We start from the raw sequence: 26,470 nt of genomic DNA, 5'->3' as shown, positions 1-26,470 counted from the left end.
GTTTAAAGTCACAGTCAACTTAGTGTATGTAAACTTCTGACCCACTGGAATTGTGATACAGTGAATTATAAGTGAAATAATCTGTCTGTAAACAATTGTTGGAAAAATGACTTGTGTCATGCACAAACTAGATGTCCTAACCGACTTGCCAAAACTATTGTTTGTTAACAAGACATTTGTGGAGTGGTTGAAAAACTAGTTTTAATGACTCCAACCTAAGTGTATGTAGACTTCCGACTTCAACTGTAAGTCATTGAGAACACGTTCTCTTTTACAATAATGACCTGAAAAGAGATCCAGTTCTTTCTTCGACTCCTATTATCACTCCACGTTCCCTACAGGCCATAAGACAGTCCGATGTCAAGAGAAACACATTGTATTCTCACACGAGTGGTTATGAAACGTACCTATACATGCCTTGACCCATGAACATAACATGTCAAAACCACACAGGCATGTTTTTAGCAGTTTTAGCTGCTTACGTAATGAATCCCATGTCGTTCTGAACCCACAACACAGTGGTTAGAAAAGTGTAAACGAGCAAAGATGATGCAAACATGATTCACAGGGGGAAATCGCTGACACTGTTGCTGTGTTCGCTTCCAAGCTTGTGTTTCTCCTATGAAGGGTGGGGATTGGTATGTACTTGTACAAAGAGGCATCTGTGCAGTGGCTTAGGTGATATACTGGTCTCTCTCTGGGATAATTTGGGTCATGATCCTGAATCAAGTCCACTGTTTTTTCGAAACCTTTTTTTTTACTATCCAGAAGTGAATCGATTCATAACATAGCAGTTTTAGAAATCCCTCAAACACTATTCATCGACATAAAAGATCCACCACACATTCGGTGTCCTATGCTGTCCACATGACCTTCCTGCTGGGCATTGAGCATGGAGCCATACTATTTTCTGTTGTACTTTTCCCATCACCTCCTCTCCTTTGTCTCTGTGGGGGCAGCGTGTTAGGCTGGGTGAATGGGTTAGACATTAAGTAGATCAGCTGCTTTCATAGCATGTTTGTAACTCCTTAAGGGCTTCTAGCTGCTATGGTTTCCATTGTGTTTTAATTCTCTCTAACTTTTCACGCTTGTTGGTGGGTGATACTGTTGGTTTACAGTACAATGCTGTTTGGTATGGTGTGGCGTGTGGATGTCGATGTATTTGCATGTCTGCCTGGCTCTTGCTTTTTGAGGACTCCCCTGTCGGCTCCAACGCTAACCGATTCTCATTGGTTTGCTTTCAGGATTTTCTTACAAGAACGCAGACTGTAGAGTCACAAACACATCATTTAACACATCTTTGCATGGCATTCATACTTTCCCTTCAACGTGAACTTTATAGCCAGGTGGTTCTATCGAAGGGAAAATATGAAGCAATTGGTCCATTATTTCAAGCACAGTAGTTTAATTAGTTTAAAGGCATGTGATAACATGTACATAACATGTGGCCCAAATGAGTTGTAAGTAACCAGAGGGGCTGTCCGTCCGTTTCGGCACAGGGGTCTCCTGCGGCCCCCCTCGCCACGTGGCCCACGGGGTGGTGCGGGGGGCGGTGTTCCAGTTCGGGGACGTGGCGATGTACTCGTGTTTCGGAGGGTACGCCATGGAGGGCCACAGCAGAAGTGTGTGTCTGGAGAACGGGACCTGGACCCCCCCTCCCGCCTGCAGAGGTAGAGAGAATGCACCCTTACCGCTGCGTCCTCAAAGGAGGGCATCCTCTACTCCTGACAGCTTGCGTGCCCTCCCCTCCACTTCTCCAGTCACTTGTACTGAGCACATTCACCACTCCACTCACTTGACTTTGACATACTAGATAGCAGGGTTGTCCAGTGATGCCTGTGTCTAAGGCACCATCAGCTATGAATTGAACCGTTTCTATAAAGGAATGCTGTCTTTATGAATGCTATCTTTATCCCAGTGCATGAAGTCGGCATGGTCAAGGCCCCATCACAGCATGGCTACCAGTAAAATGTTCTCGTTTCTACAAGATGAGCTATTTTAACTGAATGCTTTCTCTACGGTCTATACCGGGGGTGGGCAACTCCAGTCCTCCAGGGCGTGATTGGTGTCACACTTTTTCTCCATCCCTAGCAAACACAGCTGATTTAATCAAATCGCATTCTAAACGGAAGATTAGGTGATTATTGGAGTCAGGTGTGTTAGCTGGAGCTGGGGCAAAACTGTGACACCAATCAGGCCTTCGAGGACTGGAGTTGCCCACCCCTGATCTACACACTTGTGAGATGGGGACTGTTTGGAGGATGTGTCAGTATTTTGGCTTTAATAAGATGTGTGTGTCCTTTCCTCTCCAGCGGTGTGTTGGCTACAGTGCCTGAACGGAGGGGTGTGTCAGAGACCCAACACCTGTTCCTGTCCTGAGGGGTGGATGGGCAGACTGTGTGAGGAACGTAAGTATTAGAAATCAATCTATCAATCAATCACATTTATTTTGGATGGATGGGCAGACTAGAAACAAAAACAGACAGTCTCCCTGTAATAGAGTGAGTTGCTGTATTACAAACACTGTGTATCTACACAAAAATAGACACACTGGGTATTGTGAATCTTTCAGACTTTCTGTTGGAGGAATTTCATTCCTATATGTTCATTAACCAATTCAATTGTAACAAAGCAATACACTTTGTCCATTTATAAGAATTTGTATGGTTCTTATTTGCGTAAAATTGACAAGATCAGTCTCAAAATGAATCAGTAGGGTTTATTTCCGAGAGCTCTGGTCATAATGCCATGTACATTGGTTTATATACCTCACATTTCGTCAGCGTTTAAATGTCCCTCCTTCTCTCAGACAAGGACAAAGGCTTCAAAAGTCCATTCCAACCCAATAACACACATTACACACTATATCTGGATTATCTCCCGAAGTCTCACCACAGTTTATTACCACTTAGCTGATATTTCCAGTCCCTCCCAGATACGGAAAACCTGGAGGGGCTCTCGCTGTCTCATTTTATCTTCACAGAGTTATAGCTGGGTTGGTTCAAACATAGGTTAAGGAACCTCTTTGTTTTCGTTAGGCACACACATGCATTCCTCTCTTCCCCCCCTCCAACCTAGTTGGAGATGTGTTTATTATTTTGAATTACTCCTTGTTCATGCTACATAACCTCTTTCTTATGAACTAACACTATTAATCAGATATAGTGAAACAGGGTAGAATTCAATTAGTTATAGTTCTAATTAAATGTGTACATTATTTAGTCATTATTCATCAAATTCATAACACTTACTCAGCTCTCTGCTTCCATTATGACTCAGCATGCACTTCCATCAATCGTTTTGGGGAAATAATGTCATGTGATTTCCAGTAATTGAAAATGTGCCTAGGAAATGCACATAATGTCTCTCAAAGTAAGAGTGATAGTCGCTTATTAGATTTCTCACTATAGCAATCTCAAACGCACTGCACTCTATTCTCTAATCAATATTATTATAACTTTAATTCAATGTAATTGCAAATTATTATATATTTTTTCTCTGTTCTGTAATATTGTAATAATACTGTAATAATATAATATTGTAATAATATAGTATTGTAATAATACTGTAATAATATAATATTGTAATAATACAGTATTGTAATAATACTGTAATAATATAATATTGTAATAATACAGTATTGTAATAATACTGTAATAATATAATATTGTAATATATGGTAATAATATAATATTGTAATATACTGTAATAATATAATATTGTAATAATAATATAATATTGTAATAATACTGTAATACAATATTGTAATAATACTGTAATACAATATTGTAATAATACATGAATAACATAATATTGTAATAATAGAGGGAGAGAGAAAGAACTAGAGTGAGCAAGTGTGCGAGAGAGAGGTAGCAAATTAAGAAAAAGAGATGAGAATTTAAACAGAGAGAGAGAGAGAGAGAGGGGGGGTATTTGGATCTTACTCCCTACAACCAAAGAGTCTGCGTTAGAGAAAGTGGATCCAAACTGCAGCCATGAGAAGGCCTACACTGTTTCACTGACTCTGGGAAATTCACTCTCTTTGACTAGATTAACTTTGCATAGTTAAAGAGATTCCCAATCCCCATCTGTGTGAAATCTTTTCACGTCCTTTTTGTGCATTGTTTTCCCCAAGTGAGAGGGGTTGAGTCCGAAATGGCACCCTATTCACAGTATATAGAGCACTCCTTGATTGGGTTCTGATGAAAAGTGCCAAGTGTGTGCAAAGCTGTCATCAAGGCAACAGGTGGAAGAACTTTGAAGAATCTCAAATATAAAATATATTTAAATTTCTTTAACACTTTTTTGGTTACTACATGATTCCATATGTGTTATTTCCTAGTTTTGATGTCTTCACTATTATTCTATGATGTAGAAAATATTCAAAATAAAGAAAAACCCTTAAATGAGCAAGTGTGCCCAAACTTTTGACTGGTACTCTATATCCTAGATAGGTGCCCCACTAGCGGCAGGTAGCCTAGTGGTTAGAGCGTTGGACTAGTAACCGAAAGGTTGCAAGATCAAATCACCGAGCTGACAAGGTACAAATCTGTCGTTCTGCCCCTGAGGGCAGTTAACCCACTGTTCCTAGGCCGTCATTGAAAATACTGACTTGCCTAGTTAAATAAAGGTAAAAAATATATTTTTTTAAACTAGCGCCATCTTTGGGTTGGCATTATGCCCATTATCTTAACATCTTCGTTTTCATATATAATTAGCTCGAGCACTTCATACCATTCTAATACGACAGTGAAAATACGTAAGATCCAAATACCCCTCTCTCTCTCTCTCTCTGTTTAAATTTTCATCTCTTTTTCTTCGCTGAATGTGCGTCACATTGTAGGGTCACTTCCTCAGAGGTCATAGTGCCTCAGTATTACCTCAATTTCTCGATTTGCTCCAATGCAGCATCATGTTGAGAATGTCATGCCCACATCACATCTTTATTGGCTTTCACACGTTTCTGCTGAAAGGAGAATTTTTTGCAAGGTTTTCACCACTTGGGACTTTAGCACATATGTTTCCCCATCATGATTTGCTTGTAGTTCACACTCCCCTGCCATGGTACAGCCTTAGCCTTGTCTTGCTTGGTTGGTTGTAGCTTTGTATCTCCATCCTGGTCGGATCATAATCACAGTTATCACATGTCAGTGGGGCAAGCTTTAAGTTTGTAAATCCTTTATCTTTGAACAGAATTGACATCTGTCATGTCTAGCATGTCTGCTTCTTCATCATCATTATGATCACGGCATGTATCTTGTTATAGTAGATTGACAGGCTTACTTTGTCTGCACACTTTAGCAAAATCGTTTTCCCCCCGCAGAATTAGCATATAACCGGATATTCGCTCTTGCGTGTGTTGATCCACAGTACATGAACACATCTTTAGAATTTTTCCGCCTTGCATCACTGTCCGAGGAATTATGTTTCCATTTTTATTTTTTTTAATCAACATGGTCTCTGTATTTGTTCTGAGTGGTATAATTGACAGATTCTGCCTGTTCAGGGACAGTGTTCATCTTTTTTAATTGGATTTGCGTCTGTTTGCTTGCTCTGCATATATATCTATGGCTTAAGTCAGCGTAGGTTGTGGTTCACGCAGCATGCTTGCTCTTACTCTTATTTTTACAGCCAATCACCAGTCTGTCTCTGATCGTTGACCTGAAATCACATGAATCAGACAATTGACGCAGTCTCACAACATATTGACCACACACCTCTGCTTGAGTTTGTTCACGTGTTAAAAATGAATCTTTCTTCTTTTCCATAATCCTTTAGTCAGGTATTACATGTTACAGGTCACGACATCCTAATCAGACACTCATAATGCACCTGTTTATATATCCTAGATATGTGCCCCACTAGCGCCATCTCGGGGTTGGCATTATGCCCATTATCTTAACAGCGTTGGATGAATGACACGACAATAAGCCTTAGGATCTCGTCACGGTATCTCTGTGCATTAAAATTGCCATCGATAAAATACAATTGTCTTCGATATCCGTAGCTTACGCCTGCCAATACCATAACCCCACCGCCACCATGGGGCACTCTGTTCACAACGTTGACATCAGCAAACCGTTCGCCTACACGACGCCATATACATGGTCTGCCATCTGCCCGGTACAGCTGAAACCCGGGATTCATCCGTGAAGAGCATACTTCTCCAGCATGACAGTGGCCATCAAAGGTGAGCATTTGCCCACTGAAGTTGGTTACGATGCTGAACTGCAGTCAAGTCAAGACCCTGTTAAGGACGACGAGCACACAGATGAGCTTCCCTGAGATGGTTTCTGACAGTTTGTGCAGAAATTCTTCAGTTGTGCAAACAGACATCAGCTGTCCAGGTGGCTGGTCTCATACGATACCGCAGGTGAAGAAGCAAGATGTGGAGGTTCTGGGCTGGTGTGGTTACACGTGGTCTGCGGTTGTGAGGCCGGTTGGACGTACTGCCAAATTCTCTAAAACGACGTTGAAGATTAATTATGGTAGAGAAATTAACATTCCATTCCCTACCAACAGCTACAGTGGACTTGAGACATCTGTGTCATTGTGTTGTGTGACAGGACTGCACATTTTAGAGTAGCCGTTTATTCTCCCAGCACAAGGTGCACCTGTGTAATGGTCATGCTGTTTAATCAGCTTCTTGATATGCCACACTTGTAAAGTGGATGGATTATCTTGGGAAAAGAGAAATGCACACTAACAGGGATGCAAACAAATTTGTGCATAAAAATAATTAAAAGCTTTTTGTGTATATGGAACATTTCTGGGATCTTTATTTCAGCTCATGAAACATATGACCAACACTTTACATGTTGCGTTTATATTTCTATTCAGTAGGGTAGTACATACACTATGTAAGGAATAGGGTGTCATTTTGGACGTAGCCAGAGAGAAGGCTGCTCTTTTGACACAGCTTGCCTGTGGTGAATGACCACATAGGCCTAGTCAGTGAGGTGAAGGACAAATGATGACTTTCTGTTTCTGTTTGTGTTCGTCCAATCAAATCACAGCGATCTGCATCCTGCCGTGTCTGAACGGTGGGAGGTGTGTGGCGCCCTATCAGTGTGAGTGTCCCAAGGGCTGGATGGGGACGCGCTGCCACAGCGGTGAGTGTGTATGTGCTGTGTGTGTGTATGTGCTGTGTGTGCTGTGTGTGCTGTGTGTGTGTGTGTGTGTGTGTGTGTGTGTGTGTGTGTGTGTGTGTGTGTGTGTGTGTGTGTGTGTGTGTGTGTGTGTGTGTGTGTGTGTGTGTGCGTGCGTGCGTGCGTGCGTGTGTGTGTGTGAGGAGTGTGTGTGAGGAGCTCAGTGACGTAAGACAGGTCCTTCTCTTATATACTTGCTCACCTGAGGTTTCCCTACCATTTTGTGATGTCTCCCATTGACTTTCTGTAGGGGGCCTTAACTTGTATGGAATGTTTGATAAGACATTTGTACGGAAAATATTATCTTGTTGCCTCTATGGCGACAGTGTTAGATACTGTACAGAATGTCAACAGGCTGTCACTGATTAAAGCAGTGAAGCAAAAAGCATGAAACTAAACTTACTTTGAGATGTCACAAATGTGACAAAAGTGTAGCCTGAAATAACTAAGATTTTTCTTTTAAAAAAATCTTAAAATAAGTAATAGGACTTAATTGCTGACTTAAGACATCTGTCTAAAATATACTGAATATTATTATAGGCTGGTAATGATTGGTGAGAAACTGTTTTTTAAGTGTTGATGACATCAGGGAGAGAATGAATTAATGATCAGAGGTACTTATCCACCCATTCGGTCTGTGTCAGTGCGAGTCACACTGTAAGCTACTGTTGCAGCAGTAATGCTGCGCACATGAAAACCGATGTGTTTGCTGTGAAAGTCATTGTTCCTTAACAGAGCCCAAAGCAAACGCTGCAATCATCATAGAAGCATGGACAGAAACCTGACCCTGTCCGGAAACAGACTACCTCTCTGATTGTTAGGCTTACTGTTCAATTCTATTCAACTGTACCAATCCCTGAGGGGCATTTACTAAGGCATTGTCAGTGAGTGGCGACATCACAACGTCTGATGTACAGTATGTTACCGTGCTTTGGTTTTTCCACACACGATGACATCCTCCTCTCAATGTGGATGTGGTTAATACTGAAACCAAGAAACTAATGTCTCTTCTTTTCCATTGCATCTTTGCTCATGTCCTCTTTCTGTGTGAATGTAGTTTTTGTATGCATTTCAGGAGAATATGAATGTGGAAAGCACTACTAATGGTGATCATGTAATTTAACGTAGCAGGTGTAAAAGAAACACCTGAAACTACATATACAGTTGAAGTCGGAAGTTTACATACACCTTAGCCAAATACATTTCAACTCAGTTTTTCACCATTCCTGACATTTAATCCTAGTAAAGATTCCCTGTCTTAGGTCAGTTAGGATCACCGCTTTATTTTAAGAATGTGAAATGTCAGAATAATAGTAGAGAGAATGATTTATTTCAGCTTTTATTTCTCTCATCAAATCAAATCAAATGTATTTATATAGCCCTTCGTACATCAGCTGATATCTCAAAGTGCTGTACAGAAACCCAGCCTAGAAACCCAGCCAAAAACCCCAAACAGCAAGCAGTGCAGGTGTAGAAGCACAGTGACTAGGAAAAACTCCCTAGAAAGGCCAAAACCTAGGAAGAAACCTAGAGAGGAACCAGGCTATGAGGGGTGGCCAGTCCTCTTCTGGATGTGCCGGGTAGAGATTATAACAGAACATGGCCAAGATGTTCAAATGTTCATAAATGACCAGCATGAACAAATAATAATAATCGCAGTAGTTGTCGAGGTTGCAGCAAGTCAGCACCTCAGGAGTAAATGTCAGTTGGCTTTTCATAGCCGATCATTAAGAGTATCTCTACCACTCCTACTGTCTTTAGAGAGTTGAAAACAGCAGGTCTGGGACAGGTAGCACGTCCGGTGAACAGGTCAGGGTTCCATATCCGCAGGCAGAACAGTTCAAACTGGAGCAGCAGCACGGCCAGGTGGACTGGGGACAGCAAGGAGTCATCATGCTAGGTAGTCCTGAGGCATGGTCCTAGGGCTCAGGTCCTCCGAGAGAAAGAGAGAAAGCATACTTAAATTCACACAGGACACCGGATAAGACAGAAGTACTCCAGATGTAACAAACTGACCCTAGCCCCCCGACACATAAACTACTGCAGCATAAATACTGGAGGCTGAGACAGGAGGGGTCAGGAGACACTTTGGCGCCATGTACATTACATTCCCAGTGGGTCAGAAGTTTACATACACTCAATTAGTATTTGGTAACATTTTGGCCCATTCCTCCTGACAGAGCTGGTGTAACTCAGTCAGGTTTGTTGGCCTCCTTGCTCGCAGACGCTTTTTCAGTTCTGCCCACAAATTTTCTATAGGATTGAGGCCAGGACTTTGTGATGGCCACTCCAGTACCTTGACTTTGTTGTCCTTAAGCCATTTTGCCACAACTTTGGAAGTATGCTTGGGGTCATGGAAGACCCATTTGTGACCAAGCTTTAACTTCCTGACTGATGTCTTGAGATGTTGCTTAAATATATCCACATAATTTTCCTACCTCATGATGCCATCTATTTTGTGAAGAGCACCAGTCCCTCCTGCAGAAAAGCACCCTCACAACATGATGCTGCCACCGCTGTGCTTCACGGTTGGGATGGTGTTCTTTGGCTTGCAAGGCTCCCCCATTTTTCCTCCAAACATAACAATTGTCATTATGGTCAAACAGTTCTATTTTTGTTTCATCAGACCAGAGGACATTTCTCCAAAAAGCACAATCTTTGTCACCGTGCGCAGTTGCGAACCGTAGTCTGGCTTTTTTATGTCAGTTTTGGAGCAGTGGCTTCATTCTTGCTGAGCGGCCTTTCAGGTTATGCCGATATAGGACTCGTTTAACTGTGGATATATACTTTTGTAACTGTTACCTCCAGCATCTTCACAAGGTCGTTTGTTGTTGTTCTGGGATTGATTTGCACTTTTCGCACCAAAGTACATTCATCTATAGGAGACAAAATGCGTCTCCTTCCTGAGTGGTATGACGGCTGCGTGGTCCCATGGTGTTTATTCTTGCGTACTATTGTTTGTACAGATGAACGTGGTACCTTTAGGCGTTTGGAAATTCTGAGGTCTTGGCTGATTTCTTTTGATTTTCCTATGATGTCAAGCAAAGAGGCACTGAGTTTGAAGGTAGGCCTTGAAATACATCCACAGGTACACCTCCAATTGTCTCTAAAGCCATGACATCATTTTTTGGAATTTTCCAAGCTGTTTAAAGGCAGTCAATTTAGTGTATGTAAACTTCTGACCCACTGGAATTGTGATACAGTGAATTATAAGTGAAATCATCTGTAAACAATTGTTGGAAAAATGACTTGTGTCATGCACACAGCAGATGTTCTAACCGACTTGTCAAAACTATAGTTTGTAACAAGAAAGTTGTGGAGTGGTTGAAAAATTAGTTTAATGACTCCAACCGAAGTGTATGTAAACTTCCGACTTCAACTGTAGATCCTCTCCACTGGTTTCGACAGGAAGAAAAAACAAACTGTCGGTGGAGGTTCTCTCTGCACTGTTCAACCAATCCTGTAAATGAGGAGGAGTTAAGTAAGAGTGTCACCTTGTTAACGTCCAAAAGTGGAAGTCTCGTCACAGGCCCTCTTTCCATATGCTCTTTCCATATGCTCTTTCCATATGCTCTTTCCATATGTAAGTGTACCTAGAAAAAGGGTGAGCACAAGTCATGCTGCACAGAGGAATGACTGCATTCACCATTTCGCCTGTGTCATTGATTACTCATGCGAAAACGTCTTCATTTGAAAACTTTATGGTGGAAAAATCATTGGAACAATTTCCATGATTTTATGGGTATTATCTCCACTGTGGCGGACTATAAGGGTTCTACCAGGGAACGTGTTTTATTATGAGGAAGTCTTGTAGTTGAGATCCTGATAATGACATTTACTGAATGTGTGTGTGTGTGTGTCCACACCTGTGTGTGTTTGTGTGTGGGCGAGTGGGTGTGTGCGAGCTTGTTCGTGTTGAATGAAGGGTTTACAGAGGTCTTGACAGTGCGTGTGTTTTCACAGCGGTGTGCTTGTCGCCCTGTCTGAATGGTGGAAGGTGTATCAGGCCTAACCGGTGTCAATGTAGTCCAGGATGGAGCGGGCACGACTGCTCGAGGTGAGAGGACAAATATACACACACGGAGACAGACAGACTCACACTACAAACATAAGTACATCCTCACAAATACACACAAATCCCTTCTCACATTCACACACAAACTGACAATCAACACATGCATGTTCACACAATACTGTACTTACTGTCGTTCCTGCAAATACACATACTATCAGACCACCCACAGAGCTAGTGTGCTTGAGTATCCCTAGACTGGATAGAATGACAAAGCAACATTTCCCAGGAAATAATATGCACTCCACTTCCTCTTTCCCTGAATCAGGCTTTGTTTGTGTCATCATTTGAGACGCACACTAGCACAGTATTCCAAAGTGCACTATACAATCTCTCTGTAATATGAGTGGGGGAGAAGAGCACTCTCAACAGACCTGGGTTCAGATACTATTAGAAATCATTTCACATACTTTACCAGTGCTTGATTGAGCTTGCCTGCCTTAAAGGCTAATAGAATAGTCCCAAAACGGCAAATCCCGCTCATCTGGCATTCTAGGCAGGCTAGAGCAAGCACTCAAAGTATTTGAAAGATTTCAAATAGTAATTGAACCCAGGTGTCTCACCTCAGCTCTCCCTCTGTTGGAGGTAGGCCAAGGTGTGGGTGGATAGAGATAGAGGCCCAGTACTAACTCAGCACATGTCAGCTTAATTGGAAGTAGATATACAGTACCTGACTGCACCACTCGAAAACAGAACGCTCTTCTCATCTGACCACGTAGATTTTTTCCTGACAATGTGATTTCTTGGAATCTCTACCTATTATTTATTTTTTTAAAGTAAAACTCAGCTTTGGGAGTCAGTTGTGGGAACTCTGTTGAGCAGTGGAGGCTGGTGGGAGGAGCTATAGAATGATGACATCATTGGAATGGCTGGAATGGAACGGTATCAAACAGATTTGGAAACCACATTTGACTCGGTTTCATTTAATCCATACCGTTCATTACAATGAGCAGGCCCTCCTATAGCTTCCCCCACCAGCCGCCACTGCCATCGAGTCCGTTCCAATGTACTGTAAAACTTAAGGCTGACAGGTATAACTGATTGAGAAACCACTCACTTCCGTCTCCACGGAGTCGTCATAGAACCCATTTGGCTCAGTTACGCTGTAGGGCTATCCATTTATTGTGAAGCTTTCTCACGTGGAGAACAGCCAACGGGGCTTTAAACCAACAGTCAGCGCAAAACAGGAGGGCACCAATAGGACATCTATACTGGCTAATGGCAATGTTATCCATTTAAAAGCTCAGGCCAGAAAAGGATTTGAAAATGCTAAAAAAAAAAAAAAAAAGCTGTAGTCTAATTTTCCTTTTCTCTCCACTTTACAGGAAAAGAAAATCAGGATATTTTCATTAAGGAGTCCAGCGTGAAAGATCTTGCTCTCATGGAGTTTTGTATAATTATTTCATAATTGTAAACCATGCATTCTCTCCTCTCAAAAAACAAACCAGATACATTGTAAAATAAAGCTGTATTTTTTCATATAGAAAATCAACAGTATTAACTATATGCTGCTATATACTTGTATGATGTGTAAAAACTGTGATTGTCCAATGTGTAAACTATTCTCACATTTTTATTAAAGCAGAAAATACAGTAAAATGTTCCATTCCCTCCTTTTTTCAGATACAAGCCTAGTGGATCATTAGCCTCTCCTTCACTTTACTTCTTTAATGATGCTTCTAGTCAATAGCCAGTGCTGGAGATGCATAGGAGGGAGTAAATATGCCAGTCATTTAGAAGTCTTAATGGTCCATCCCTGCACTGTAGTTACTAAATGAGGCATTACACGATGCTTAAGAACGTATACAATCCAAAAGGCCAAAACAGACATTTCTAAAAATGTTATACCATCAAAAAAGTCAAATTGGGGATGCTTACGTTTGTCCTTTGTCAAACATGTACAAGGGAATGTAAACTGTAGAAGTGTGGCATGAAATAGATTTGTTGCACATCTCACTCCCCCAGACACCAACGGTAAGGGATTCATTACTGACCGTGACCCTGGAGCAATTAGGGTTAAGTGCCTAGCTCTTAGTCGGCTCGGGATTTGAACTGGCAATGTTTTGTGTACCGGCCAAATGCACTAACCACTAAGCTACCTGCCGCCTAATAATTCTAGATAAACATTAGGATATAAACAAACCATCCAGATGTCACACATGCACTCACTTCTAATCTAGAAGGTTAAATATACAAGTATTTACTACACCCGCATGCATAGTGCGACACTTACAGTACGTGTCCCGTCTTGTCCGTTAAACTCATCCATAAAAAGCATAGGAACACCAACAAATTTCAGAATTAATCTTAATTTATTGAATGCACCCACACAACAGAATATAAACAATACAACATAGCTCTAAGATTTAAAAACGGGTTTATAATATGGTCCTTTTAAAGAGAAACTCCTGAGATGAATAATAACATAATACTCATACACTGGAAGATTTAGGAGGTATGATTTGGTCTGAACATTTAGAAGAGAAAATATAATTAAGATGTACTTTTTTAACTGAATGTTAGATTGTACATATGGTGGAATCTTTCCGTTGAGAGGGAGTTGGAATATGTTTTATAGACATGGTTGGTGGTTTGTTTTTCTACAGCGTCTGTGTGTGGCAGCATTAGCCTCATGACCTCAGGGCCTTGATCTTCTCCTCCAGCGTGGCTTGGTTGGCCCCAGAAAAATCATCCACCTGGGAACGACACCAGGAGAACTTACAATCACTTTCAATGTACTGTAGCAATGGTTCAAAAACATGGGATAGTATAGTAGTATAAACACTATAATACTAGGCCTGTACTAAATCTAACAGTCTTAGTCATAAAAAAAAACAAAGATTAATGAAAAGACCCACCTTTCCCCCATTCTTGTAGAAATGGAACGTTGGCATGCATTTGATATCACAGTGTTGGGCCACATCCTACAGTAACAGAGAGAGTGAATGGTGATTTAAACAGACCCTTGTGTTTTTAAACCCCTTATCCATGGGGATAAGGAGCTATGATAAGGTAGTAGACCAAAAATAGTCAGTCTACAAAAAACATCCATGTGGTTGAGTAACACCCAGTAAGGAAGGTCTTAGTTAGGACAACCCTGTCCAGCTTAACTGACTGTGCAGAATGCCTCAAGCCTTCTGTAATCAAGCAAACGAGTAGGTCTGGGAAAACCCCACCATTACACAAAGCGACTCCTTGTAACCACAGCAACCACAGTTTACTGCAAAACAAAGAACCTTTCACTTGAAAACTGAGACAGGAAAGCAGGGTCATTAGTAGAGCTGTCCAACTAGTGGAGTATGAGTTGGAGTCGTGCACCACTAGTTAGACAGCTACTAATGACCCTGCTTTACAAAATCTTGGGAGACTCAAAATCTTGGATATTTCTGAAGCGCACTCTACACTGAGCCTAGTCTTTGCCATGTTACAGCCCTATTCGGACGGGTATTAGAGACATTGGTTATGTGCGTTATTCCAGAAGACAATTCACACAGGATTAGTCCCCACTCCCCAAACTGTAATTCTGAATTTTATTGACTTTTTTTTTATTGACGGAAACCTGGAGGTTTTTATTGTAGGCGTGAACATATCTAAAAACGCCATGTCTAGATGATAATAGGCTACACTGATAACTCGTGCTCTGCTGACAAATGTATAGGTGTCCCCACAATATTAAAATAGCAGAGAGAGAGAGGAAAAAAAAAAGTGATCCTTATTATTTTAGCGATCCATGGTAGACGTCCTTCCTAATAACTTATCTATCTTCTTAAAAATCTTTAAAAGGCTCCCAGTTACATTTAAGCGTCCATATCCCTCATCTGGATTCAGATGACACGGCTGTGTGACTCACCGCTGCGTCGTCAACGTCCACCTTGAGGAAAACCACGTTACTGTTTTCTGGTTTTTCCGACAGCCCCTGTACAGAAGTAAAGAGCAGAGGTTAAAAGGTCATGGGTCAGCAAAACATCCATGGAAAAACAAGCCTAATACTGTCTCGTCTCAACCAGTTGACTTGGGCATAACAGCTCGTGTTCGTAGTCATAACATACAATTGATAGAGGACGCACACCATTGTTTTGTGGCGGACTTGATTTACACCACCACTAGTGCCATGTAATAGAAGTTTCAGAGGTGACAATGCATCTTTTGAGTCAGTGTAACATGGGTTGCAGGCAGCAGTATCACATCTACAGCTGTGGTAGTGGTGAGAACATGCTTTACTTTGCCCCAAGCCATAATGCCCCAAGTAGTGTTCAAATGGACTGAAACTACTGGAGTTGTCCAATAGAAAACTCATTTTTGTTTTCTGTTTCATTTCAAAATATTTTGCGACGCCTTACTGAACAACATCCTCAGTGGGCGTTTTGATTCACCATCGCTCATTAGCATTCTGGTTAGAGACCATATTATGGGTCTTTCACATGATAAGCGCAAAGCGCCGAGTCCTGGAGGAGGCTCTCCTGATGGTCACCAAGACAACACACGACTCAGTCAGAGACCGGGTCAGTGTTCCAAATGCCACCCCATTCCCTATATAGGGCACTACTTTGACCAGAGCCCATATGGACCATGGTCAAAAGTAGTGCACTGTAGGGAATAGGGTGGCACTTGGGATGCAAGCCAGGGTTCTCTCATATCTCTGGCTCAGTCCAACCGCTTCAGACAACTCCCACTTGGCATGAGGCCCCTCACTGGAGAACGTCAGACAGCTACAACTAGCAGAGGCGGTTATTCCATGTCATTTCTGCAAGCCATGACACCCACCATCGCCGATTTTCCGGAAATAATTTCTGTAGTTAGAAACAGATAAGATTAGCGTTCCTACAACATTTTGTAACCAAATTGTGCCATTGTGTGTGTTTTGTCGCATTATTTGTTACTTATTTTGTACATAATGTTTCTGCCACCGTCTCCTACGACCAAAAGAGGTTCTAGATATGACAGGGCTTACTCACAAAATACGAACACAAATATCCTACCAACAAGACATTAAAAACTGTAATATCTTATGTTCCATCCGAGTCGTGGCCGAATGACGACATGAATAACATACAGCTGGCGGGTTATACACTTTCGGCAGCATAGAACAGCAGCCTCTAGTCAGACAAGAGGTGGCGGTCTATGTATATTTGTAAACAGCTGGTGCATGAGATCTAAGGAAGTCTCAAGGTTTTGCTCATCTGAGGTAGAGCATATCATAAGCTGTAGACCACACCATCTACCTACACGGTATCTATATACTTAACTGTCCATTTACCAACACAAACCGATGCTGGCACAAAGACCGCACTCATGGAGCTGTATACGGCCATAAGCAAAGAGGAAAATGCTCATCCAGAGGCGGAGCTCCTAGTGGCCAGCGACTTTAATGCAGGGAAACTTAAATCCTTTTTTATAAATGTCTACCAGCATGTTAAAATGTGCAACCAGAGAAACAAAACTCTAGACCACCTTTACTCCACAGATGCGTACAAAGCGTTCCCTCACCCTTCATTTGGCAAATCTGACCATAATTCAATCCTCCTAATTCCTGTTTACAAGCAAAAACAAAAAGCAAGAGGCACCAGTGACTCGGTCAATAAAGAAGTGGTCGGATGACGCAGATGCTAAGCTCCAGGATTGTTTTGCTAGCACAGACTGGAATAGGTTCCGTTATTCTTCAAATGGCATTGAGTACACCACATCAGTCACTGGCTTCATCAATAAGTGCATCGATGACGCTGTCCGCACAGTGACTATGTGTACATACCCCAACCAGAAGCCATGGATTACAGGCATATCCTCACTGAGCTGAAGTGTAGAGCTGCCGCTTTCTTAACCCGGAAGCTTAAGAAATCCCGCAATGCCCTCCAATGAACCATCAAACAGGCAAAGCGTCAATACAGGACTAAGATTTAATTATACTACACCATCTCCGATGCTCATCGGATGTGGCGGGGCTTGCAAACTATTACAGACTACAAAAAGTAAGCACAGCTGCAAGTTGTTGTCCAATGAGCCTACATGACAAGCTAAATCACTTCTATGCTTGCTTCGAAGCAAGCAACACTGAAGCATGCAACTGGCAAGTGTCTTCACTGATATTTTTCAACCTGTCCCTGACAGAGTCTGTAATACCAACACGTTTCAAGCAGACCACCATAGTCCCTGTGCCCAAGAACACTAAATGTAACCTGCCTAAATGACTACCAACTAGTAGCACTCCCATCTGTAGCCATGAAGTGCTTTGAAAGGCTGGTCAAGGCTCACAAAACCATTATCCCTAAAATACTAGACCCACTCCAATTTGCATACCGCCCCAACAGATGATGCAATCTCGCACTCAACACTGCCCTTTCACACCTGGACAAAAGGAACACCTGTGAGAATTATACTAATTGACTACAGCTCAGCAGTCAACACCATAGTGCCCTCAAAGCTCATCACTAAGCTAAGGACCCTGGGACTAAACACCTCCCTCTGCAACTGGATCCTGGACTTCCTGACGGGCCACCCCCAGGTAGTATGGGTAGGTAACAACACATCCACCTTGCTGATCCTCAACACGGGGCCCCTCAGGGGTGCATGGTCAGTTCCCTCCTGTACTCCCTGTTCACTCACGACTGCATGGGCAGGCACGACTCCAAAACAATCATTAAGTTTGCATATGACACAACAGTGGTAGGCCTGATCACAGACAACAACGAGACAGCCTATAGGGTGGAGGTCAGAGACCTGGCCGAGTGGTGCCAGGATAACCTCTCCGTCAATGTGATCAAGACAAAAGGTAATGATTGTGGACTATAGGAAAAGGAGTACCGAGCACGCCCCCATTCTCATCGACAGGGTTGTAGTGGAGTAGGTTGTGAGCGTCAAGTTCCTTGGTGTCCACATCACCAACAAACTATCATGGTTCAAACACCTCAAGACAGTTGTGAAGAGGGTATGACAAAGCCTATTTCCCCTCAGGAGAAAATATTTTGCATATATTCTACCCCCAAGCCATAAGACTCCTGAACAGCTAATCAAACAGCTACCCAGACTATTTGCATTGTCCCCCCCTCTTTTACACTGCTGCTACCCTTTGTCTACCCCCTTTTTCCACCCCAATTTCATGGTAGCCAATTGGTCGTTAGACTTGTCCCGTACGGACTCGGGAGTCCAAGGTCGAGAGTCATGCGTCCTCCGAAACACAACCCAATCAAGCTGCACTGCTTGACACAACGTCCACTTAACCAGGGAAGCCAGCCGCACCAATGTGTTGGAAGAAACCCCGTACACCTGGCGACCATATCAGTGCGTACTGCGCCTGGCCCGCCACAGGAGTCGCTAGTGCGCGATGGGACATTGACATCCCTCCTGGCCAAACCCCTCCCCTAACCCCTCCCCTAACACGGACAACGCTGGGCCAATTTTGCGCCGCCCCATGGGTCTCCCGGTCGCGGCCGGCTGAGAGCCTGGACTCGAGCCCAGAATGGCCTTAGACCACTGCGCCAATCGGGAGGCCCATACTATTTTTTATCTATGCGTAGTCACTTTAATAACTACCTACATATTACCTCGACTGACCTGTACCCCCACATATTGACTGTACTGGTACCCCCTGTATATAGCCTGGCTAATGTTATTTTACTGCTGCTCTTTAATTAACCTACAATGCAGTTAAGAAAAAGTGTTAAAGGGCATATAAGTAAGTATTTCACTCTAAGGTCTACACCGGTTGTATTCGACACGTGACAAATAAAATGTGAAATATCATTTGATATGATAAGTTTAGTTAATTGATTACACCCAAATTGGCCATTTTAATGTTTAAGACTCAAATAATGGCATGGGGAGGGGGGTCCTTGGGTGGCTTTTTACCATTTATTTGGATTCCTCATGTCTAACTCATTAATAGAAAAAAGTTTGGGCCAAATCAGATCTTAGGTATACATTTATTGAATATTATATGAATCCTATCAATTTTAAAAATGCCAATTTGGGTGCAAGCAATTACATTAATTTCTGAGATAAAATAATATTTCAACAAAATAATGTTGCAGGAATGCTAATAAAAATACTCTTTCTTGAGCTTTTTGAGGTTGACTGACCCTACACATACACTACATGACCAAGAATGTGGACACCTGCTCGGCAAACACCTCATTCCAAAATCATGAGCATTCATATAGAGTTGGTCACCCCTTTGCTGCTATAATAGCCTATACTCTTCTGGGAAGGTTTTCCACTAGATGTTAGAACATTGTTGTGGGGACTTGCTAAAATTCAGCCACAAGAGCATTAGTGAGGTTGGGCGATTAGGCCTGGCTTGCAGTTGGCATTCCAATTCATCCCAAATGTGTTCAATGGGGTTGAGGTCAGGCTCTGTGCAGGCCAGTCAAGGTCTTCCACACCGATCAACAAACCATTTCTATATGGACCTCACTTGTGCATGGGGGCATTGTCATGCTGAAACAAAAAACAGCCTTCCCAAACTGTTGCCACAAAGTTGTAGGCACAGAATCATCCAGAATGTCATTGTATGATCTAGCGTGAAAATGTCCCTTCACTGGAACTAAGGGGCCTGGCCTGAACCATGAGAGCCCCAAACCATTACTTGGTATTGCGCATGGTGATCTTAGGCTTGTGTACGGCTGCTCAGGCCATGGAAACCCATTTCACGAAGCTCCCAAAATGTTACTGTGCCGAGGTTGCGTTTTTCCAGAGGAAGTTTGGAACTCTGTAGGGAGTGTTGCAATCAAGGACAAATGACTGGTACGCTGCACAGCACTCAGGGGTCCCTTTCTGTGAGCTTGTGAGGCCTACCATTGTTGCGCCTAGAATGTTCCACTTCACAATAACCGCACAGTTGACCGGGGCAGCTCTAGCAGGGCAGAAATTTGACTGACTTGGACAGTGACGGTGCCACATTGACATTGCCACATTGAAAGTCAATGAGCTATTCAGTACGGGCCATTCTACTGCCAATGTTTGTCTATGGAGATTGCATGGATGTGTGCTTGTAAATGTAAACACCTGTCAGCAACAGGTGTGGCTGAAATGGCCAAATCCACTAATTTGAAGGGGTGTCCACATACTTTTGTATATCTAGTGTATATCTAGTGTATATTCTGCATCTGAAATGGTACCCTATCCCCTATATAGTGGACCCTTTTCAAAAGTAGTGTACTAGGGAGTAGGTCGCAATTTCCGGGGCAGACATCTCTAGGCTGGTAGACCACTCACTTTGAAGAAGGGAGCAATGTTCTTGCAAGGGCCGCACCAGGTGGCTGTGAAGTCCACTACCACCAGCTTGTCTCCGGCTTCTGTCAGGGCACTGAGAAAGGCCTCCTACAGAACAATAGAGTATACAAATAGGTTATTGGCAAACAATGGAGAATATAGAATACTATTGGTTGACAGGAACATGATAGTAGGACCTTGCTTAGTGCCAGGACAATAAGAAACATCTAAATCCAACAGTCAATTAAAGTAAAAAGCACATCTCTGTAGACGAAGCAAATGTCTGTGCATCTTATAAGACCACACAAGAGCATGATTTAGTCAATGACTTCAGAGGATTCATTCATTCCATGTCAAGATCACCACAACAGACATCAGTAATCGACTGCCTATGCTCTCTGTTATCATACACTTGCAAATGACCATCGATGCTCCTCAGGCTCGATTGAGCAGATCACAAGTCCTCTCCAAAGGGAGTCTTATCTACTAAAAGCCCACACTAATTCATATGTCAACTCGTTCGAGGCTGGACCAGGAGCCTTGATTGCTAGCTTATTTTAACACCACCATCCATACTGCCTGGGTGAGATGCCATCTTCTCAACAATGAAGTCAAAGATTAGCCTCTACTCAAGGAGCCTACTGTTACTCCTTTAGGTCCAAGGACCTAATTGAATATATTCAGAGGTAGACTGGCTCTGGCAAGCCAAAAACTCCATCTAAGTGTGATTTGATTCCAAATTGCGATACGGTTCTAGAAACGTGTAAGGGATTTATTTTCCTAGCACATCAAAATGTCATTAATGCAAAAAAAAAAAAAAAAAAAAACACGTCTTCACCACATTTTTAGCCGAGAGCATTTCAGTGACACATTTCTGTCAGCCTTCTTCCATGACATACAGATAGATGTTCAGAGCATGCTAGATCGCTAATTAACACAGATGGTCCCTCGGTATTCCAGAAACCCTATAAAGAAAAGGTGTGCATCAATGTAATGTTTTTTGAAAATTATTGCTCGCTGATATGAAAAGGTCCTTATGCTTCCAACATTGTACCGCAAGCAAGCAACCCCCCCCCCCCATCTCATCAAGACCAGTACGTAGGGTATGCAAAATGTTGGTGGTCAGTGGATAAAATAAGCTGAATAGGTCTGAAAATGAACTAGTTATCACCAGTTGTTGTCCATGGTGATATCATGTCTAACATAGCATGTGTGACCATGAGCTGGGTCGCTTGGCAGCCACGATTAGCTAGCTAGTTGGCTACTGCATGGTCCCTTCTACTATAGCCATGATCATACTTGCATGGCCAGTGAGAGACAGAACACTAGCTAGCCAACCAGCTATCCTAAATGTGATGGTCACTGGATAAACTAGGAGTTGAATAGTAGCCGGTTGATGCCACTCATGGTGGAATCATATCTAACCCGCAGGCTCCTGAAACCTAGCATGTCCCCACTTGCTTCAGAGTTAATTTTACACCTACATTACACAAGATATCCACATAGCACATTGTGGGTTATGAAACAACGGAAGCTCATTCAATTTAATTGAAGAAATCAAAGTGGGCAGAAACCATTGGGCAATGACAGCATTGGCGAGGGACATGAATAGGGCATGACCAAAGTTGGGGAAAGCTGAACTTTATGCAAATACCCTGCGACAGAGTTACTATTGACCAATCAAAGCGGACTTTAGTTTTCAGACGCTACTGGATTGGCTGTTGATACCTAGCCTGCTTGCACCAACATGTGTGAAGCAAGCGTGGCTATTACATTTAAACCGGTTAATCTACATAATCCCCAAAAGTAAATGATTTATCATGAGGAAAAATTTTAAACTTGTAATGCTGCATACTCAAAAAGGTTAAAAATCTCACTTTTCTGGTTATACATTCCTGAGGTGTAGTCAAATGAGGACACATGCTCAAGTACACAGTACAAATATGATCAAAAAATGAAATTTGATATGACTTTCCTAGCGAACAAAATTGTGTAAGGCTTGAAATGTCATGCTTTATAAATATAAAAACATCCCTTTTTCAGGACGCGGTCTTTCAAAGATAATTCATAAAAATCCAAATAACTTCAGATCTTCATTGTAAAGGGTTTAAACTGTTCCCATGCTTGTTCAATGAACCACAAACAATTCATCCACATGCACCTGTGGAACGGTCATTACGCCACAAACAACTTAGACGGTAGGCAATTAAGGTCACAGTTATGAAAACTTAGGACACTAAAGAGGCCATTCTACTGACTCTGAAAAACACCAGAAACCCAGGCTTCCTACTCATCTGTGTGAACATGCCTTAGGCATGCTGCAAGGAGGCATGAGGACTGCAGACAGTGGTACAGGGAGACAGGACGGACAGCTGATCATCCTCAGTGGCAGACCACGTGTAACACCTGCACAGGATTGCTACATCTGAACATTACACTACAGGATAGATACAGGATGGCAACAACTGCCCGAGTTGCACAATCCCTCCATCAGTGCTTAGACTGTCCGCAATAGGCTGAGAGAGGCCGGACTGAGAGCTTGTAGGCCTGTCGTAAGGCAGGTCCTCACCAGACATCACCGGCAACAACGTCGCCTATGGGCACAACCCCACCGTCGCTGGACCAGACAGGTCTGGCAAAAAGAGTCACGGTTTTGTCTCACCAGTGATGATGGTCGGATTTGTGTTTATTGTCGAAGGAATGAGCATTACACCGAGGCCTGTACTCCGGAGCAGGATCAATTTGGAGGTGGAGGGTCCGTCATGATCTGGGGCGGTGTGTCACAGCATCAGACTGAGCTTGTCGTCATTGCAGGTAATCGAAACACTGTGCATTACAGGGAAGATATCCTCCTCCCTCATGTGGTACTCTTCCTGAAGGCTCATCCTAACATTAACCTCTGGCATGACAATGCCATACTGCTCGTTCAGTATGTGATTTCCTGCAAGACAGGAATGTCAGTGTTCTGCCATGGCCAGAGAAGAACCCGGATCTCAATTCCATTGAGCACGTCTGGGACCTGTTGGGTTAGAGGGTGAGGGCTAGGGCCATTCCCCACAGAAATGTCAGAGAATTTGCAGGTGCCTTGGTGGAAGAGTGGGGTGACATCTCACAGCAAGAACTGTCAAATCTGGTGCAGACCATGAGGAAGAGATCCACTGCAGAACTTAAAGCAGTTGGTGGCCACACCAGATACTGACTGTTACTTTTGATTTTGACCCCCCCCTTTGTTCAGGGGCACAATATTCAATTTCTGTGGAACTTATTCAGTTTTTCAAATCTTATGTTCATACAAATGTTTACACATGTTAAGTTTGCTAAAAATAAGCACAGTTGACAGTGAGGACATTCTTTTTTTGCTGAGTTTAGTATAATCAAATTATGAAATGATTAACTAAGATTTCACCTTCCTTAACTGTAAAATGCATATTTGTATGTATAGTTAAAGAAAAAGTGGTTATTTTCTACAGGTCTCTTGAGCAAAGGGTCTGCCTCAATCACTGAACATCTCCCAAATCTTGGCTTCCTGAACTCATTAGAAACACCTTTCATCTCACATGTATCTTGTCAGTCTATGACAAACAGAAAGTGTTGTTTTAAACACTGAATTATTTTAGATGAATGGCTATAAATTTGATCTCTAAAATGTGCTGCGGCTATGAAACCAATCTGCCCTGCAATGTGGGGTTCAGACAGGAGTTGATGGAGAGTCAGAAGAGGGAAATGAAATGGTAGGAGGGACATCCCAGCTTCAAGTGGTTTCAGATTTCACATCTACATAACACAGGCTTAGAAAATAAAAAACTGTCTGTGGGAACCAGAGCCATCACTCAACACATTTTGAGCGATGGTGCTCACAGATCAATTCATAAGCAAAAACATTGGTCAGAACCAGTACCAGAACTCTTAGATGTAAGGTCCCATGTTTTGGGGATCTTAAATCTAAGAGGTAAAATGCACTATGTGGAAATCTCTAACAGTTTACCTAATTGAGTGGACCTTGAAGGGTGAGACTAAAAACTACAAGATAACTAATGTATAATATACTGTAGCCATAAAATGCATGCATGTTCAGCACCTATGTGAAACAGCACAGTTAAAAATATTTGACAAATATAAATCAAGACTATGGTTTTCAGAGAGAGATGGCAGAGCTGCTGAAGGATGGGACTAAAAACAAAAGATAACTATTGTAAAATACACTGCGTCTAAAGTGTATAAACTGGAAGTAGAAGCCCACGTGCTGTGGTCCATTAGTTTACTCCAATTATGAAAAAGCTGGTAGGGTTAAGTGAAAATACATATTTAAAAATGTGTGATTGGAAAGGGAAACAACTACATTGACGGAAAAGACCATCTGCAATATTAAAGCTGATCTAACCCCTATTATTTAAATTAGTTTGCCTAGTTTCCGTTTGTGACACAAGCTAACAATGTTGAGAATCATTGTACCATCTGCAGTGAAATATATTTTCTATATATTTTCTATCAAAAATAATATATTTGCACCTGTTTGAAGCTGGTGTAGGCTACAAAACAAAGTGAAGGATACGAAAAATTCACGGGAAGTATAGAACACATTCAAGGGATCTAAAGTTTAGACTTGCTTTCAATGAGTGACAGATTTATAGCTCCCATTTGTGAATTTGGTAGTTTCGCCCAAACGAAGACATTTGATCTAGCCCTGTTGATATTTAGCCCGCAAACTATCGAGATGAACACGTTTCCTTGGCCCATAGGTAGCTAACTAGTGTTATGGGTGTAAAATGGCATCAACGGGCCATTTTACACCCATAGCAAATTACATTCAAACAGCTAGTTAGCGGTAAACTAGGAATGAACATTTGATGACAGGCGCGGCGACGGGGACACTAAACTAAATGCTCTAAACGTTTCAAAACGACCAAACTGAATAGGTCTTACCTTATCGTCAATGACAATAATCATGTTGACAGTACGCAAAGTAACAACACACTCGGGTAGAAGCAAGCAGTTTCCTGGGTGAAGTGTGACAAAACCTGACGGGCTGGGCTTATAAACGCCGCTCATAAGCCCTGCCCTTCGAGGCCAAAGCAGGAACTAACTTTTTGATCGGGATGATACATATAAATATTGTATCATCTGCTACATGCAATGTATAGGACACATTCTCGGAAATTGTCGTTATTGAAATATTTTATGTAATTTTCATATTTTATGTGTAGTCTGCAAATCAAGTATGCTAATGTCTTGGGTCATGTAGATGGGGTAGTTTATAGTATTTCCTAACATGAATCAAAAGTGATCATACTTGGTTTGAAACAGTATAGTATAAATACTTAATCTCATCTGCCCACGGGAAATTAATGAATACTGCATGTGTGTAGTTAGGCAACATGTACAGTAGTTTATTTTACAAGTCATCGTGACTTGACAAATTCCTGGTTTACTACGGTCATGGGATTGGTTGAGAGACCCGGTGATTCAGAAGCGTCCAATAGCGTTGGAGCTGGGAAGTGCATGCGCAGACTCTGGATTTATGCAGCGTTCATGTACTAATCGGAAGCAGAAAATCGGAAATGTCCGACTTTTCTAACTGGTAGTTATACACGTACCGCGTTGAACCATGTAGCATTTTCGACATTTCCGAGTTGCCTACCTCAGACTAGTATGTGAACGCGGCATTAGGAGTTGCTTGTCAAGTGTGAAAGTAAGCAGAGAGGAAGAGGCGATAAGTGTGCAGGATGGCATGAGACGAATGAACGTGAAGTATCGGTGGAGAAAGTTGTGTGTGTGTGTAAATTGTGGCTGGAGATCGGAGGTGTCAGGTGAGAGAAAAGGCAGGTTGCTAGGGTAACAGTAGTACAGAAAATGTCGTATGCTGAAGCAGTGAAGAGAGTGGTAGAGGAAGATGGGTACAGGGTGAGGGACCCTGAGAGGATTCCTGTGAGTACGCAGAGACCAATAGAGAGGGATGGGAATAATGTGCTTCAGTAAGGTGGGTTTCTTAGCATTCATAGCCATTGTTGTTAACTGTACTGCAGAAATGAAATGTCAATCACAGAAA

General features: G+C 42.3%; 2 protein-coding genes across 4 annotated transcripts in view; one reads left to right on the top strand and one right to left on the bottom strand.

The window, feature by feature from the left end:
• Positions 1-12,813, top strand: part of LOC124014042 (sushi, von Willebrand factor type A, EGF and pentraxin domain-containing protein 1-like) — a 134,953-nt gene extending 122,140 nt beyond the window's left edge. For 2 of the 3 annotated variants that reach the window (XM_046328708.1, XM_046328710.1), the window contains exons 46-50: positions 1,500-1,670; positions 2,313-2,408; positions 7,017-7,112; positions 11,112-11,205; positions 12,546-12,813. In XM_046328708.1, coding sequence (XP_046184664.1) covers positions 1,500-1,670; positions 2,313-2,408; positions 7,017-7,112; positions 11,112-11,205; positions 12,546-12,573 — 485 coding nt within the window. In that variant the 3' untranslated portion in view covers positions 12,574-12,813. The remainder of the gene's footprint in view (positions 1-1,499; positions 1,671-2,312; positions 2,409-7,016; positions 7,113-11,111; positions 11,206-12,545) is intronic. The other variant, XM_046328711.1, reaches the window with a different exon arrangement.
• Positions 12,814-13,513: 700 nt separating this feature from the next.
• On the bottom strand, positions 13,514-25,503 carry LOC124014043 (thioredoxin-like). Its single transcript, XM_046328713.1, has 5 exons — positions 25,348-25,503; positions 20,428-20,532; positions 15,071-15,136; positions 14,079-14,144; positions 13,514-13,916 (listed from the first exon to the last, which is right to left on the bottom strand). Exons 1-5 carry the CDS (start codon positions 25,471-25,473, stop codon positions 13,851-13,853), a joined length of 429 nt encoding a protein of 142 aa, XP_046184669.1. The 5' UTR covers positions 25,474-25,503; the 3' UTR covers positions 13,514-13,850.
• Between the last annotated feature and the right edge of the window lie 967 nt (positions 25,504-26,470).

Source organism: Oncorhynchus gorbuscha, linkage group LG25, assembly GCF_021184085.1.
Source record: "Oncorhynchus gorbuscha isolate QuinsamMale2020 ecotype Even-year linkage group LG25, OgorEven_v1.0, whole genome shotgun sequence".
Lineage (NCBI taxonomy): Eukaryota > Metazoa > Chordata > Actinopteri > Salmoniformes > Salmonidae > Oncorhynchus > Oncorhynchus gorbuscha.
This window is presented reverse-complemented; position numbering and strand designations above follow the sequence as displayed.

Excerpts from the sequence above, each read along its gene's own strand:
- LOC124014043 (XM_046328713.1), bottom strand. The coding sequence starts at position 25,473 with ATGAGCGGCGTTTATAAGCCCAGCCCGTCAGGTTTTGTCACACTTCAC. Across the intron at positions 20,533-25,347 it reads TTATTGTCATTGACGATAAG|GAGGCCTTTCTCAGTGCCCT; the intron begins GTAAGACCTATT and ends ATTGTTCTGTAG. Across the intron at positions 15,137-20,427 it reads ACATTGCTCCCTTCTTCAAA|GGGCTGTCGGAAAAACCAGA; the intron begins GTGAGTGGTCTA and ends ACTTCTGTACAG.